This window comes from Dermacentor silvarum, chromosome 6 (genome assembly GCF_013339745.2).
Source record: "Dermacentor silvarum isolate Dsil-2018 chromosome 6, BIME_Dsil_1.4, whole genome shotgun sequence".
NCBI lineage: Eukaryota > Metazoa > Arthropoda > Arachnida > Ixodida > Ixodidae > Dermacentor > Dermacentor silvarum.
In genome coordinates this window covers 178,155,146-178,172,747 of record NC_051159.1, presented here as the reverse complement: position 1 = coordinate 178,172,747, position 17,602 = coordinate 178,155,146, and the positions used below count along the sequence as shown (strand labels likewise).

General features: G+C 45.8%; 1 protein-coding gene across 6 annotated transcripts in view; it reads right to left on the bottom strand.

Annotated features, from left to right (window-relative positions):
* Positions 1-17,602, bottom strand: part of LOC119456458 (diacylglycerol kinase beta-like) — a 468,550-nt gene that overhangs the window by 15,481 nt on the left and 435,467 nt on the right. For 5 of the 6 annotated variants that reach the window (XM_049669879.1, XM_049669881.1, XM_049669880.1 and 2 more), the window contains 9 exons: positions 15,564-15,680; positions 10,448-10,546; positions 9,825-9,938; positions 9,637-9,731; positions 5,161-5,235; positions 4,306-4,391; positions 3,044-3,133; positions 1,456-1,619; positions 139-203 (listed from right to left, as the gene is read on the bottom strand). In XM_049669879.1, the coding sequence (XP_049525836.1) occupies positions 139-203; positions 1,456-1,619; positions 3,044-3,133; positions 4,306-4,391; positions 5,161-5,235; positions 9,637-9,731; positions 9,825-9,938; positions 10,448-10,546; positions 15,564-15,680 (905 nt within the window). The remainder of the gene's footprint in view (positions 1-138; positions 204-1,455; positions 1,620-3,043; positions 3,134-4,305; positions 4,392-5,160; positions 5,236-9,636; positions 9,732-9,824; positions 9,939-10,447; positions 10,547-15,563; positions 15,681-17,602) is intronic. The other variant, XM_037718259.2, reaches the window with a different exon arrangement.

The following is a 17,602-nucleotide window of genomic DNA, read 5'->3' as shown; positions in this document are numbered from 1 at the left end:
TATTTATTTATTTATTTATTTATTTATTTATTTATTCATATTTTGCAGTTATCAATGTTTAGCCATCACAAGCATGTGTGTGAGTTGGTGGCAGTAAAATCAAGGCTACCGTAAAATAAGACAGTTCACGAAACATACCTGCTGTTGAACTTTTCAGGATGCTTCTCCCTTTCCAAATGAAACTTGATCGCTATTGACGCGTCCTGCACAAAACAAAAGCGGGTGAAAAAAAAATTCATCATTGCTTAATTTCGTCGCGTTAAACACTATGAGAACGCGTGGACATTCTGTAATTGTATTGTGTAGCTGTTCGGTGAATGTATTTTTCAGTGAAATACTAGTACGTAATAAGAGAAAGGGTTATATTCTAAGATAGCACGATGTTTGCAAACATAATGGTCTGGTAAGCATGTGGCATCAAAAAATTGATGTTCTTATTTCCTTTAAATGTGTTGCATGCATAGTTAGAGAACTTCAGCATCCGGCGTATGGTAACGAAGACGATGGAAAGGATTACGTAGATAATTTGCACACTGTGCTAAACACGTGTCCTAAATGTATAACACATAAGAGAGATTCAGCATTTATTCCAAATTTCGTTTATGCGAAGGGAGACTTTTCTCCATCTATTCAATAAATTTCCACTTGCGCTTCGGCATTATTACACGTGCTTCCAACAACACATGCGTGACAAACAAGACGGCATGAAGACGGCTGCCACGGCGCTTTGTCTTGGCTACCACTCGTAAGCCAACGCATTGAGAAGTCCAATGTAGCTGCATCGAGAAAACTTACGAGCCGTAAGTAGGCGTGCATTCTGTGTCTCACTTCTGGCAACTGTGTTTGCCTCCCGAGTATTTTTGTAGGTGGCGCCACCACACCCGAGAAAGCGAACAGCCAATTCGGCACCACAAAGCAGGCATTTCGGGACAACTTGGGGTCCGGAGATGTCAAAGCGGGACAAAACACGATCCCACACATAATCTGTGGGACAGCGGGACCACGGCGGTAAAAGCGGGACGTGTCCCACCTGAGTCGGGACGTAAGGTCAGCTTAACTGTAGCACGACTTGAATTTGTCGCTTCAACCCAGCAAGACAATTATGGTGCTGACTGTGCAACCGTGACAGTAAGTATTCGATGAATACATGACGCAGACAGAGAAGCAAAATCATTTTAGGCTGCTTAATAACCATTACAGGTATGTAAAACAGCACTGTCGTCAGTCTAACAAAGCTTTACAAAATGCCTAAGAGTATTAGCGCACTACTTAAAAGCTTCAAGCCCTGGGCGCACACCAGGAAGGAAAACATATGTACAGTCGAATTAATTCCAACAACGGAGAACCCATTTTAGTTTTTCACTGTGGCCTGCAAACAAAGATTGAAAAACAGATGAATCTATCAGCGCAGTTTCGGCTCTTCTCTTGCGAGGCTTAACAAAGCGCGTGACTCACCACGCCTATGGAAAAGTAGTTGTTGAAGATGTTGCAGGGAATAGGGTCACCACGCTCGTCCGAATTTGCTGTGTTGCTGATGTCGATCTTCCAGCGGTCCATCATGACTGTCGTGGATTTCTCGACTTTCTGCAGTATCTTCTCTAGGCTCTCGTTTTCGTAACCTGAAGAGGGGAACCGAGATTAAAAAAGAGCTTAAGAAAAATACGCAATAAGGAGAGAGATAGAAGAGGGTAAAGGCAGAGAGGCCAACCCAGACGCACGTACGGTTTGCTACCCTGCACTAGGGAAACGGAATATAGAGAATCTCCTATTAAACATAGTAGTGGCAGCTGGTAGTAAACCCGTAACAGGCCCACGAAGATCTGGCCGACCCTGGAGCCTTCAGAGAGATTCCTCAAGTGCCCAGAAGTTTACATGCCGACTATTTAGAAACACCGAGGAGGCCGTTCTCCTGTTGTTGGAGCGCCCGGCCACAGTACAAGGTTCATTTCAACTTTTTTCCTCCTCCTCCTCGGTAATTAATTACGAGCTTTAAAATTTATGGACGCACTCTTCATGACATTATCTAATATTTACCCAAACTCTACTTGGTTCCTGCATTACGAACTCGCTATGTCGTCTCGTCTTCTTGTGGCGATCATTTGAGCCCGCAGTACCCGCAGTATTGCCCCAACGAACCTGCATGCGTTCCTAACGGCTGATGCTACCAGAGGCACGTGTCACGTCGTGGGTATGTGCACCTGAAGAGTCATACTGGACTGGAGACGCGTTTTATAAGGACCCTTCAGCATTTTTCATTATTTTTGCCCGTCGTCAATAGCTTGCATAAAGCATGCCACGCCACCGCTATTGCCGGGATCGGCCATAGTGGCAGGACAGAGAGGACATTTGTTATTAAACGACTGTTACAGAAGTCGTTCCTGTCGAAGTAAAGCTGGTTTCAAACGACCGGCGGTATAAAATCGATGGTAAGTTGGAAAATAAAAAAAAGCAAAAGAAAGGAAACGATTATACTTAATTTCAAAGACTCACTGAATCAAAGGCTCACTGCAAACTCATTGAGTTTGCATTTGCAGACCCAGCAACTGCGAAATGGACCCCTTCCCCAAGACACTATGTATGGCAATTTCTGCACGCTTTCCTTTAAATAAACAAACAGCTATGCTGCCGGACAACCTTCACGAAAGAAAAAATTCAACTGACTGCCTCTTTCAAAGGGAGTGTCTGCAACAACAGAAATTTGCATTCTCTCAAGTGGCCCCACTGCTGTTGACTTCGAAGTTCAAACTATATAATGCATTGGGTGTTCGACGTCACACAGACCTTAAAGCAAATTCATGTGCTTGAGCTATCAGCAGAAGAGATATTTCGATTTCTTCGCCATACTTTCAATTTTTGTGTCATGTTCTAATGCAACAAGCCATTGTTTATTTTCACTGATTCTGAGCAAAAGGGACCTTAGTCAGACCGAGTTCATCTGCCTTTAGTCTCTTCAACCCAGGCAATGCATGTCTGAATAAACTGAAACTGAAGATGTATACATGCTCTGCCGATTTTGCATGGAATACGTATACCTAAGCCTTACCTGGTCCCCACCGAAGACACCGCGCCAGGTCGTTCCCTGTTCCAAGAGGGAGGATTCCTACTGGAGGAAGCTGGGCATAGTTTAGCTTGTCTGTTGAGAAAATTGACGAGGACGTTTTTTACCACACGTGAAACCAAACAATCGCGACAACGGAGAACAGTACGCTCATCCCTGTCAACCAAATCAAATGCCCGGAGAAGGCTAACTACGTCCACATTTATCACAGGATGGATGTGTCATTCTAACCGAACAGGCTCAATGGTTTCTGCCCAACTTTCAGAAGTTATAAACGAATCATCTTCATTTGAAAGTGTTCTCCTATTTCGCCGTGTTTTCAGACAGCCTGAGCTGGCTTGAAAAAGCAAGGCAAGGTCCCTTGAATCATCATAAAACTTTTCCGGTCTGATTTCACCCTTGGCTGATCAATATAGTGTTCCATGGCTGGCTTCCTCTCCATTGCGACTATCCAGTACACTGTTTCCGTATTTCTGATTTTACGTTTAACACCATTTTCTGTGCTGTTGTCTGCCAGGTTAGCGTTATGTGTATTGGTTAGTTGCTGGTTATTTATTCCCAGCAACTTCTTCCGTACGGATAAATACAGGTACGTACGTGAGCGCGACCGTCTTGCGCTCACAGCGCCAGCGTGTCTACAAAGCTGTCGTGACAAAATGTTAAATTAAATTGTTAGAGAGCGAAAAATTTTTGTTTCAACAATATAATAAATGCTGAACATATTCACGTTTTGCCGGCAGCCTACAACAAAATTCTTTACTAACGCAACGAGTTGCTCAGTAATCTGTCCAGACTCGATGTGAGCCGATAACCGTCGCTTCGATGGAAGGCGCTATTTGCCAACGCAAAAAGAAACATCCGGCTGCAAAGGATGGTTCGTTGTATCCGGAAAAATTAAATAAAGAAAGATCGCCCGCGACGAAGACCCCAAGTCGCGGTAATGGCTCGCGCATGTTCAGTGGCGACGCCGTAATTTCTTTTGGCCCCATGCCCGCATTCTGAAACTCCCAAACTAATGGAACGCTACATTATAGTGTTCAGGGCCCGCATCACGAGCAGCTCTTAAGAGAAAAAAAATGCAAGCAATCCTTATACTGAACATATTATCCGTGAAGGCGGCCACCATCCAATGGCAAAGGGCACTGACGAATGAAAAAGCTGGGATACGGCCCCGGAAAAGAGCGAAAAAAAAACTTTAGTTCAAGAACACGGTGATTCCTCGGCCAGACGTCATTATGATGACTTACCTATTGTGTCAAGCACCCAGCCCACTGTACCGTCGCCTCCGCAACACAAGACCCGGTAATTCGAGATGTCCTTAAAAAATTGAAGCCTGAAAAGAGTAGGAAAAATACGCGACACGTAAGCAATGCCCATCAAATATTTAGTCTGGTATCTTCACGGCGTAGCTATAGCGCGTGTGGCGACAGCAAACGTGAGCTGCCCAACGACATGTGCTATAAAGCTTTAACGTTTGATGGTAACAATTAGTGTAACTCAAGGTTATTGTAATTATGAAATTGCAAGTTGAAAGCTGGATCATCTAGTATAATTACATAATAAATAGTTGGATTCATTAAGAGAATTAGAAAGCAATGTTTCAGGTACTTAACACGTCCTTTACAATACGCGCAGATGATGATGATGTATAGGCTTTTATGGCGCAAGGGCCAGAAATGGTCAAAGAGCGCAAAGAAAGGGTATCTTATCTTAGATGGTGTGGTCAATGCCAAAGGGCATTAAAAACGCGCAGCAATAAAAATACCAATTAAAGTGCACAACAGATGTATCAATGCCTTAAACGCACAGTTTCTTCAGCACATATTCAGCGCTTCTTGCGACACATTGGTGGAGGTACTAAACACTTGTGCTTCGTACAAATTTCGCTAAGTTAGTGACAAGCCCAGAACATTCACGGATGAGAATATATGATTGTTACGTAAGTAGCCACCAATATGCTATCGTTCTAGTTATCCTAATAATTATAATTCAAACCTCACAAAATTTATTCTTAAGCGCACGACTGAAGTATTATTACACAGAATTCATCGCAAGATCATGCATAAAACATTATTTCAGGAAGTTGAGAGTGGCATACGCACCCTTGAATTGGTCCCCCTTTGGCAACATTGTACACTTGTCGAGGATTCAGCAAGTACTGAAATTTTCTTAATATTCTGCAAATAGAAATGCACATCATGGCTACAAAGTTCTGGAAGGGACGTGACACTTTGACCATGTGGCAACAAAATATGTCACACAGCGGTTTCTGCAATTTTTCGCAACATGAATTGTCAAAAATACGACACTACTCTGCGAATGACCAGTTCGCTTAAGCATGAATGAAGTCATACGTAGACGGTATGAATTGTACACGTTCGGCTATAACTACAGCTAACAGAATATTACTGCAGGTAGAACGCAATTTGATTCCATTCTCACCAGCAGCAAACTTCCACGCTTTTAACAGTTTTGCGTCGTTAACCTAATGCCGAAAAGCATAAAACACATAGTTTTTATAGAACTTAATCGAACATCAAACTCAACAGGTTTTTTTATTACCTGTTGTAGCTATATCAAAAATGTTACGGGGAAAAGAAGCAAGGAATATATTTACACTGTATTTACAAGAATGGCAGCGGCTGAGAAGATCATAGCTCGCGAAGTCCGGAGCCTCGTCTTCTTCAAGTCATCTCAAACGTCTTCTTCATCGCTCTGTCACATCACCCCCGGCGGCTGAAGCACCGACCCGGTGCTGGTTAGGAGGCGGTCGAATGATACGGCTTAAGACGCGCCACGTGGACTACATCGGAACGAGGCTGAGCCACGGTGGGGTCAAGAGGGGCGATTTCGTAGGTGACGTCGGTTACTTGACGCAAGACGCGGTAAGGGCCAGAATAGCGTGAAAGCAACTTCTCCGAGAGGCCAACGCGTCGCGATGGAGACCAAAGGAGAACCAGGGAGCCCGGCGTGTAGTGGGCGTCACGATGGTGGGTGTCATATAAGCGCCGCTGATTTTCCTGCGAGTCCACAAGTCGACGTCGGGCAATATGGCGTGCCTCTTGTGCCTGGAGTATGGCGTCCCGGGCGTACTCTGATGTGAAATGCAGGCTATCAGGCAGAAGGGTGTCGAAAGGTAGCGTAGGGTCGCGGCCAAACAAGAGGAAGAATGGAGAGAAGCCTGCGGTATCGTGGCGAGAAGAATTATAGGCAAAGGTAACGAATGGTAATGCAATGTCCCAGTCGCGATGGTCAGCGGAGACATACATGGACATCATGTCAGTAAGGGTCCGGTTGAGACGCTCGGTTAGACCATTCGTTTGTGGATGGTAAGCAGTAGCATGATTGTATTTAGTCGCGCACGAGTGTAGAATGTCATTAACAACTTTAGAAAGAAAGTAGCGGCCTCGGTCGGTGAGGAGCTGTCGAGTGGCACCGTGGTGAAGGATGACGTTTTCTAGTAGGAAATCGGCGACATCGGTTGCACAGCTTGTCGGAAGAGCCCGTGTGATTGCGTATCGGGTGGCGTAATCTGTTGCTACAGCAACCCACTTATTTCCCGAAACAGACGTAGGAAAGGGGCCTAAAAGATCAACGCCTACACGAAACAATGGTTCTGATGGCACGTCAAGTGGATGAAGGCGGCCAGCAGGGAGTGTGGTCGGTTTTTTGCGTCGTTGAGAAAGGTCACACGCAGCGATGTAGCGGCAGACGTCACGGTAAAGACCAGGCCAAAAAAAAAAAAAAGCGCCGACGAACGCGGTCGTAAGTCCGCGACATGCCAAGATGACCGGCAGTCGGCACATCATGAAGCTGGGCGAGAACAGTCCGGCGCAGATGCGAAGGGACAACTAAGAGTCGGTCAGGGCCGTCAGGGCGCATGTTACAGCGGTACAATATGTCATCGTGGAGTTCAAACATTCGAAGGGAAGGATCGGGCGTCGTTGAAGTCAGCCGGTGAATAAGGTCTTTTAAGAAGTCGTGCCGCCGTTTTTCCGCTCCGATATTGTCAGAAGCACTCAGAGAGAACGGTGACAGGAATGTCGGCCATAGAAACGTCAGGTGGGTCGACAGGATGGCGCCACAAGCAGTCCGCATCTTGGTGTAACCGGCCGGTCTTGTATACAACTGAGTAGTTGTATTCTTGAAGGCGCAGAGCCCAGCGGCCAAGGCGCCCAGAAGGATCTTTCAGGGAAGAAAGCCAGCACAAAGCATGGTGGTCAGTGATTGTGAATTGCCGGCCGTACAAATAGGGGCGGAATTTTCCCACTGCCCAAACGAGAGCCAGACACTCGCGCTCAGTGATAGAATATTTGCGCTTAGCAGGGGAAAGAAGGCGGCTGGCGTAAGCAATAACACGTTCTTGTCCTTGTAAATAAAACAGAAGTATGATGATCGGCGACACTCACACGAGCTGGACACATGCCAATAACGGCCGGCATTCCCCCGTCGGAGACTCGGAGCACAGGCGACGGGGCAGGAGTGAGGACTTTCTTGAGACGATGGCGAAGCTGAGCACTCATCACAGATACGTGCGCGCCAGTGTCAATCAGAGCCGTAACAGGTACACCATCCACGTTCACTTTGATGAGGTTCCGATGTGTGGGCAGGGTCAGAAGAGGATTTTGGCGTCGGGTCGGTATAGCAGCATCACCTCTAGGTGCTGCACCCGTTAGTTTTCCGAAAGCGTGCGCCGGAAGGAGCTGGGGGACGGTGACCGACGCGATGGGGGCGAGCGGGAGAAGCAGCGATGTGGCGAAGGAGAGCGGCTAGGGCGGGTGGGCCGAGAAGTGTCGCCAGGAGTTACTGGTTGCGTGTGCGGTGGGAAGCGAGAAGCAGCATGAGGCGGACGATCGGATGGGAGATATGGCCAAGGGGTCGAATTCCACGAAGAGCGGCAGTGACATGAAATATGACTGATACGGCCACAAGTGAAGCATATTGGCCTGTCGTCTGGAGTGCGCCATTCCGCCGGGTTGCGATACCGCGGAGGGGCATTCATGTTTCGAGGGCGCATGGCAGAGGTGGACGAAGCGTAGTCAGGCCGATTAATGGAGCAGACGTTGGTCAAGCGAACGTTGGCCAATTCCTGGCGTACGACGGTCTGGATAAGGGAAACGGTGGCCTGGCAATTGTCGGAGCCAAGGGTTGGGGTTGGCATAGGAGATGCAGCTTCGATTTCACGCCGGATGATGTGGACGATGTCATCAGAGCGATTTGGCGTAGGCAGACTGCGGAGGTCTTCGAAGGTGGACGTAGCAGCCGTGTTGGGGAGGCGGGGAAATGGGTGGGCAGTGCGACGGCTCTTGGCTTCTTCAAATCGCCGGCATTCGGTAATGATGGCTTGTACAGTAGAAGAATCCTTAAACACGAGAAGGTTAAAGGCATCATCGGCTATTCCCTTAATGACATGTGCGACTTTATCAGCTTCGGGCATCCTCGGATCCAGTTTCCGGCACAGAGCGAGCACGTCCTGGATGTATGTCAGGTAGGACTCAGTGCACGTCTGGACACGCGAAGCGAGGTCTTTTTGAGCGGAGCGCTGACGTCCAACAGGCTTGCCAAACAAATCCGTGAGCTTCTGTTTACAAATGTCCCAGGTGGTAAGTTCCTCCTCGTGGGTCTGAAACCAGACTCGTGCCGTTCCCGCGAGATAGAATATCAAATTAGCTAGCATGGCGGTCTGGTTCCAGTGGTTGCTCGTGCTCACCCGCTCATAAAGTTGAAGCCAATCTTCAACATCCGTGTTGTCAGTGCCGGAAAAGGTGCCGGGGTCGCGCGGTTGTGCCAGAATGACGGTTGGCGTGGGGGCCGACGAGCCCGAAGCATCCTCGCCTTGAGCTGGCATGGTAGATGCAGCCAAGGAGCGCCCGCTGCGTAAATCCGTCTTGCGCTTGAGCCCGCAAGCTCCACCAAAAATGTTACGGGGAAAAGAAGCAAGGAATATAATTACACTGTATTTACAAGAATGGCAGCGGCTGACAAGATCATAGCTCGCGAATTCCTGAGCATCGTGTTTTTCAAGTCATCTCCGAACGTCTTCTTCATCGCTCTGTCACAATATATATTAGTATTGTCCTTTTTTTAGTACTACAGTCTGCTAGCAACTGAACATTTTGCAGCATTTAAGCTCTCTAAATAGTTTAACATTATCACAGTGTCACTATTGAACATGTCAATTTTCCTTGTACCATGTATTTCAAGTGTACTGGTTTGACCTTTCACCACAAGAAAAAACCACGAACTTCCAAAGTCAGCGCACTGTGTGATTCATTAACGATTTATCTCTGCTGCATGGTTGGACCATTGTATAATACCCTCATAATTTTGCCTAGTTTTTATTTCACGGCGTGTCAACGTCGCGTATTTGCGTCTTCTTGCGAGCATTTTATTAGTATTGCAGTTCTACATTTGCTTCTCTATATATAATAAATTAGCACGGTCCATGTTCAAAATAGGTGGAATTATAAAAAAAATTTTACTTTATGAAATCAGCTCTATAAGAAAAGCATTAGATGCTCCACTAAACGATAGATACCAGTATGGGCAGACCGAAGAGAAAGCTTCACTACACTGACCTCATACCCTGTCGACCTCCACTCTTGGGGTTGATGAGCACTAGAAGGGGATGGGTTCCAGAGACGGGTGTGACTTGGAATGACATGGCAGAAACCTGGGTGACCAGAACAGCGATGTTCCCATTCCGCCCTCCATGACAAAAATGCAGTACAGTTCAGCCAGCAGAGTGCAAATGTCATCTACTCACATTTCCTTGGCCGCTGTCGGAAACCTTGTTGGAATCTGACCTAGACAGCTGTTTCTTCTGGCCGCTGCCGACACTTCGTTGCCTCTCCTGGAAGCCGAAAGCGCTTTCAGCTTGCTGCCATCACGAAAGCCGCAAGACGAAAGACTGAGTGAAACATTTACTTTTGCCTCTCAACAAGCATCAGACACTCTTATAAACGTTCGCACGTAGTGCACGTCTACATAGCGCTACAGAATGAACCTCTGCTTTTCGACATTTCAACGCACTCAGTGGCGCCTTTCAGAACGGCAGTTTCAAAATAACACTACACGAGCGCTATGAACAGCATCTGCAATCCCAGCAGTGTCCCTTGGCATTTCTTGGAATGATTCAATACGTGAAACCTGTTGTGACATTTCATTGTGTGCTTTGGCGCGGCGAGTTTCCTCAGAAAGGACTAGTGTAGAGTATTTGGAAATAACACATTGACACATATATCCTGAAATACCATTTCTGTACGACAATGCACCAGCGGCGACGCTCATCCATTACTAGAACTCGCCCATGGGGTTTCCGAGAGAGACCGTAGATTCTCATTACAGAACAGCTCGTGCTGTAACCAAGTTGCTCAACGTCGTGCTTACCAAGACAGCAGGGCATATAGATGTTGGCGGCAGGATGTGGTCTCGGTGTGGTCCAAGGCCGCAGTCGGGCTTCACTTGCGGAGCGCAATGGTTGTGAAGCTGCAACACGAATGTAAAGCGGCAAATGTGCACCGAGAATAACGAATATATGGAGCAATAATTCCGTTTATCGTACACGGGTGCACAGGGGCCGGTCACTCTGGTATTGCAATGCTTCCGAAGCTAAGCTCTTTTAAAGCGCGTTAGCGCTTATTTTGATGCCCTTCGCGAGTTTGGCTAGTTCCAATATAACGTATAGGAAGATAAATAAATTTAGGTGTTACTAGTCTATAATGAAAGCAAATAATCTCATGCGGTCATATAGTAACTGGACCGAGGGCTTTGCATTCGCCTAAAACATGAATATGTATATAAAAGGGTCGTATGTGACTTATTGTTGCACCGTGCAGAAGAGAAATGCGCTCCCTGGCACTACTACGTGGGTCAGAATGCCACATTACTGAAGCTAGCTTTTGCTGCGCGAGCATTTTACTCGCTGATGTGTTCGATTCTTTGTGCGCTGTGCACACTCTGTGCATTGCGCGGATGCAAAGAGTGCCTGCTCGTATCCTTGCCCAGTGCCTGGTGAAAAACAAAACAGACGTGGTTCAATTTACGTAAAATATCACACCGAATTGTCATGCTATCGGTTATTAAAAGGCTCTAGTGTTAGCTAGTTAAAATAATCCCACGTCACAGGACGCCACGAGTGCGGAGAGAAGTCCTCTTGGTTATGCAATACAGTTCTGATGAGTTCACGTGGCTTTTCGCTGCACTAAAGCGATTTCATGAAAATGATTTCACAGATTTCATGAAAACTACTCAATAATAGTTATTCATGACGACACTGGAATCAGGTGACTGTTGTAAGTATTTTGTAAGCGCTTCTATAGGTGCTTTTTACAGTGTCTTGCCGAGCAAGGAAAAATGACCACAGAAACTACTCGCACTGATACGCGAAGTTCTAGCGCTTCTACAGAAAGGAAACGATGTACGTATTAGCCCCGTTCGACGCTACAATGATTCGCTACAATGACACCTGGCCACGGCGAGTCCTGAACAAAAATTGCACGAAAAGTGCCCTGCAGTGTGCTTGCGAAGCAACTTCTCGTTGTCGGGATGACTGATAAATGGTGGTGGTTATTTCTAACAGGAAGTAGCTCGCAGGCCTTCTGAAAAGACAGAGGGAGTAAAGCAGTGCGGGTAAGCCGGCGGCGTGTACGGAGAACTTTTATTGTACCGTACTGTCTTTTTCTGTAGAGAGGCATGGCGCTGAGCTGCAATCGGTGGAGTACAAGAGAGAGAGAGAGAGAGAGAGGGAGAGAGAAAGCTTCACGCCTAGGCCCATTTGTGAACACCAGACCGAAATGTATTTTTTTGCCTATATGTAAATAATTGGAAATTGCTGTAGGTCTTCTTATTGCAGTCTGCATATTGATGTTGATGATGATGGTGTAATTGGTGGGGTTTAATGTCTCAAAGCTGCGCAATCGGCTATGGGCCGCGCCGCGCAGGATGGCTTTGGATTAGTTTTGAACACAGGGTTTTAAATTGGAAGATACGTGAAAGCGGATATTACTTTCTTTTTTTATCGAGAACCTAAGACATCCCAACAAAAAGTTCTGCTTGAAAGCCTAAGACATAGTGTTTATAACGCTGCTAACTGTGTATCTACGCTCGTCGATCACCATATGAAAGTTTGTATTCCATCGGTCCGAACTAACAAGTACTCTGACTCGTTTAACCCAAAGACTAGCGAAGACTGGAAACACCTTATCACCACCATCGTCTCCATTATGAACCAAAATGATTTTAAGTCCGCAATTACAACTCATTTCTGCAATGTACTTTTTTTAAGGAAATATGTATTTTACCCTCTCCCTAAATTCTAAACGGCCCTGAGAGTAACTAAATGATTAAATAATAAATAAATAAATTCGCAATAAAGATCATACAAGCCAAGCGTCACAACGAACGTAGAGCTTAGTATGAGAGAGAAAGAACACGTAAATAAGCAAAGACAGTTGTCTTTGTTTGGCGACATGCCATCAAAATTTAGTATATCGCGGCATCGTCTGGCCAAGGCTAGCTGATTAATTATGGTAAAAAACAATTTGCAGTGCATCCTACCAATAATGACAAGCACCACCCAGCTTGGCACCTTTGCGTTTTAGCTTCAATGAACAAGGGTGATACATAAGTTACAAATGCGTCTACCTGGTGCAGTTAAACGCGCTTACGGAATAGCTAGTTTTATAAAGACGGAAATGACGTTCAAGATGCTTCAGTATTTCTTGAATGAAAGCGAAGAGCGAAAGAACAGCTGTCTGCACTCTGACATTTCTCTGGATGATTGTTCATCTCCGCAGCTCTCTGTACGAGTCGACTCGTATTTGCGTTTTCAATGCGCACACGTTCAAAATGTAAGAGCACTTGTGCTGCCTATGAACTCATGGCAGCTTCTCACTTTTATAAGCGTCAATGAGGATCTCAGAGTGAAATAAATAAAAAAAAAAATGAGAATCTCCTTAATAAAACGTTTTTTTTTCTTCGCTACGTCGTTGACAGTGGGAATGCTTCTGGTGAAATATATTCAGTTTTCTGAAACACCAAAAATGCGTACGCTCCTGGGACACAGGTTTTGTGAATTTCGTTTCTTCTTGTCCATAACATCAACGCGCTAGTGTGACATATAAGCGACTTAGTTATCTTACGACAGCGCGGCCACGTATTTTTTATCTGAATACGAAAATATCGTCTAAGCTGTGTTTCGCAAAGTCAGGAGCCGAAGTATATGGACAGACTGAAGCGGTGGATTACAGCAAAATCACTTCAATCGCTACTTGTTGAATTTCGTAGCGAAGCCGACCGTCAACTGCTGTTGCTGAATATCACAACTAAATGTGAACACAATCATAGATTCACGGCTGTGAGCGGGATTTATAGACAAGGATGTGTATATACGGACGTCTATACTCGCTGCCTTCCTCGTGAATGCTCATGCATACTTTTCGTCTCTTCCTTCTGAGCAGACTAGCAGGCTAGATGACTCATGCCGGCCTCTCTGCTTTTACTGGTATACATTTCTCTTTATCTCCCCGAACGTACTCGCTACGCCTTCAGGCAGCTTGGCTATGGGGAGTGAATCGGCTAGCGGCCAGACCTTTGGGCCCGCATTCACAAAAAACGCCCTTATGCTAAACATTTTCGTGAGAACAGACGCTAGCCAATCGTTACGTCAGATGTAGAATTATCAACGGCAGCCAGCCAATGGTAAACAGCACTCATGGAGAAAAGGCGTTGTGAAATGCGCCCTTGGACCTCACAGTTCACACCTATACATATATTTAGCAAACTATTGCAGGCCCGCTTGCATCTGTACTTTGTACATCAATGGCCAAAAGAGTTTGTAAATACCAAACAAGAGCTACCCCCTCCCCCCCTTTCCTCCCGGGCTTTCTCTCTTGTCTCTGATTCCTTTTTCATTCCTACGTGGCTGCAGCGACTACGCTAACATGCATAAAAAATGCTGGTTTGATAGCTCAGCAGCGGCACTTTAAACACCAAGACCCACCCGCGCCACTCCCCCCACGTAATAATGTAGTTACGGTAATTGCTTGGCGCATGGGAAGGGTGACTTGCATGGGGAGCTTAAGGCATCCATATCAAATAAATCAAGGAGAAAAAATAAAAAAATAAACAAACGACGTGATCTGAAGCAAACAATGGTCGGTGCCTGCAGCACAAGATAATTATTAATACATACTCAGCGTTGCCATATAAAGCGCACCTGTTTTCATTCATATGTAGTCGCTTTCAGCAATTGAAGCCAAGCAACACAGACCCGCGACTTCTATAGTGTATGCACCACGCCGAATCGACGTTATCGGATATAGTATAACAAAATTTGACAAATATGCTCAGTGAACCTCTAGTGCTGCTGGCTGAAAATGAACAGTAAAGGTCTGCCATTGTGTACAATGCGCACACAGTGACTTGACGTACGCACTTACCATCCCTCGCGATGCGCACCCTTCGTCCCCTTTCCGCCTCGAGTACGTCTGAACGTGTGGCTGTGCGTGCGTATGTTCGCGCGCGTCGGATCGTGCGTTAAACTGGTAGGTCGTCAAGGGGTTAAAGCAGCACAGACACCGGGGAGCAAATCCAATGGTTCTTGAGTGATTTCTTCGCATGAGGCATTAGCGCTCATCACAGTCGAAGCCGGTAACAGAATCGCGTGAACACCGATTTCCGCAGCGCAAAAATCGAGCGCGAGCCTGAAGACAACGCTGTAGTATCACATTCACTACCGAGGCTCTCAGTAAACGGCAAACAATGTGCTTAGACGAGCGAGCAGCAAGACCTTGCAAAGAACAGAACGCAGCCGGAGGGGCGGCCCCTTCCGCCATTTATCATGGGGCTGCGTATTAACGTCATCGCTCGCGTGGGTGGCCGTAACCTTATCCCCGGAGTCGGTGTGATCGGCGCTTCGGCAAAAGGCGAGCCTGGGAGCTCTGCGAACCTACATCTGCGGCTCGCAGTCAAGCGTCGGTGCCTGCAGCACAAGTTCCTCAGCGCAGGTTGTCGACGAGGAGCGGGAGAGTGCGATGCGCCATTGTTAATTGAGTCGATTATCGGAGAAGGCGTGCGGTCGCGCTTGAACGGTGCCACCGACCGACATGTCAGGGCATGCACTAGATAAATGGAATTCCTGGCGTGACTGGTAAGCAAGGGCTTTATTTTTGTTTCTCTCTCTCTCTCTCTCGCTCTCTCTCTGTCATTGCTTGCTTTACTCGCATAACGTACATGACCGTTCGCTCTGGACGCACGATGTGCGGATATTAGTTTCCATTTGAACGGCATAGCATTGAGGGGCTAGATTTCTCAGCGGACTGATAGCGCCATTTGTAGGGAGACAAACAAACAAACAAACAAACAAACAAACAAACAAACAAACAAACAAACAAACAAACAAACAAAAAAAACAACAACAACAACAACAACAACAACAACAACAAATAAATGAACGGACAACTAACAACAAAAAGAAAGGACAAATTTGGTAAACAAAGCTAACCGTCATTTGGCACCAGCGGCAATGTAGTCCGGTGATGCCATTGTAGCTTTTGATAGCCTTTTTGCACTTGCTGCATTTTCCCGTGCAGTTACCTTCCGTCCAGTGATGAACTAGAGCCTGAAAAAGCAAAAACGAATAAACGCAAGGTGCGCGAACTTTAAAAGATTGTACTCCGAGCAAGAAGCAAGAACATATAAAAGATGCCGCGTGTTGACACTACCCGCTCAACTTCATATAAGCGCAGGTCGAAGAAGAAGCTCCAGCGCCTTCTTGACTTCTTGAGTGTCACCACAGCGTGCCCTCCCTGGGCAATCAACAACGTTGAACTCGCCTTCTATTGTCATCAATGGCACCCTTCAAAAACAGATTACTTCCGACACGCTCGATATTTGACTCGGTATTTCAGAGAACCACGAGGATCATCTCCACAATAAAATTTGGACTGCTACACGTACAGCCTCTTTGATATTTCATTTTCTCAAAGCATTATCCCCATTTACTAGCACCAGCAATAATCATCAGCGTTTAACATGCGACGCCTACAGGGAGCGTTGCGTCGACAGGCATTAACAGTTGACATAGGCGCCAGGTATCCTTCTTAGGCGATCAGTCGAGCACATCTTTGAGAATCGAGAAGACCGACGTTGGATAATTGTCGATGTGCCGTCATCCATTGTTGCCACGGAAAGTGTTACAGGATACGCGTTCACACATATATTTAGAAAACGCTGTCATATTCATACAATAAGGTGTTCTTTTTGTTTTCTCATAGCGGCCGCTTTTGTAGAAAAGTCAGGCTTGACGAACAGTCTTTGATGTCATGTCCACAAATTCATGCCTCGAATTTCGTGAGTTCTGCAGACGCCGTGCGTTCTGCAAACGTCGCTAGTGACGTCTGCGGAAAACACCGCATGTATAACAAGCCGCGCTTTTATGCTAAGCAATTCACACGTCAGAAAGTATGATGGCTAGTAGCACACCAGGGTCCGAATTCACAAAGCTGCTCGTTCGTAAGTGCTCCTTTTCGGTCGGTCACCTTCGGTAATAATATGCCCAGCATCAGGATTGCGTGGAATTTTCTTTTAAGAAGAATCCTAGCGTAAGAAGGTTTTGTGAATTCGGGCCAAGTTCTTGTTCTTGAGTGACTGGTGCACCGCTACGGTATGACGCCCGTGGAGGCCAAGCACTAGCGCCACAAGCCTTTGATTTTTAAGAACAGGAGCAATGCTCACGAAAGACACTATACGCGTTACACTCGTAAGCGTAAACTCGTACTAAATCGGTGCCACAGTTATCTTTAATTACTCAGCATTAAGGAATTGCGTACAGAAAAATGAGATTCTGTCAAGAATATTTCACAGATATTTATCCAATGAGCGAAAACACAATCTGTACATAAAAGGGGCAAATCAAGTGAGCCACTACTAGTTACATCCAAAAATATACTTCGTTGCTTAACTTGGCCAAATGCACAGCCTGTCACAGGAATTTGAGTTCGCTTGTGGAAATAGTCTGAACGTGCATAGATAGAATTCACAAGCAGCAAGCTTTCAAAACGAAGTCATCATATTTCTATGAATAGTTCAACACATCATATAAGTGATGCCTTTTTTCCCCTTTTTAAACCACGTCGTGTGCCGACTTTCTAATGTAAATTGGTGTCACTTCTATTAAAAAAAAAGAAAGTAGAAGCAACTTATATTGTTAGAAAGTCGTGCGTTCCTTATGCACTTGCTCTTGATGTGTCTACAACTGTTATTGTTTTTCTTTGTTTAGTTTCTATATTAGCCAGACAAACTTTTAGTAGGAAGTGTGGACCATTTCTGGTCCCTTCTTTCCTTGACTTTTGCTTGCTACAGAACGTTAGATATTTTGCTATAATTTTTCTGATACCTAATTAGCTTTAGCAGACTAATTTGGCATATTGTTGCACTTAATTAACAATAGACAGCAAGTTCAAGTTCATTGCAAAGTGAGCCCAACTCTGATCATGGCTTTTAATGTAACATGAACGATATTTCTTACAAGCTCCGTGAGCG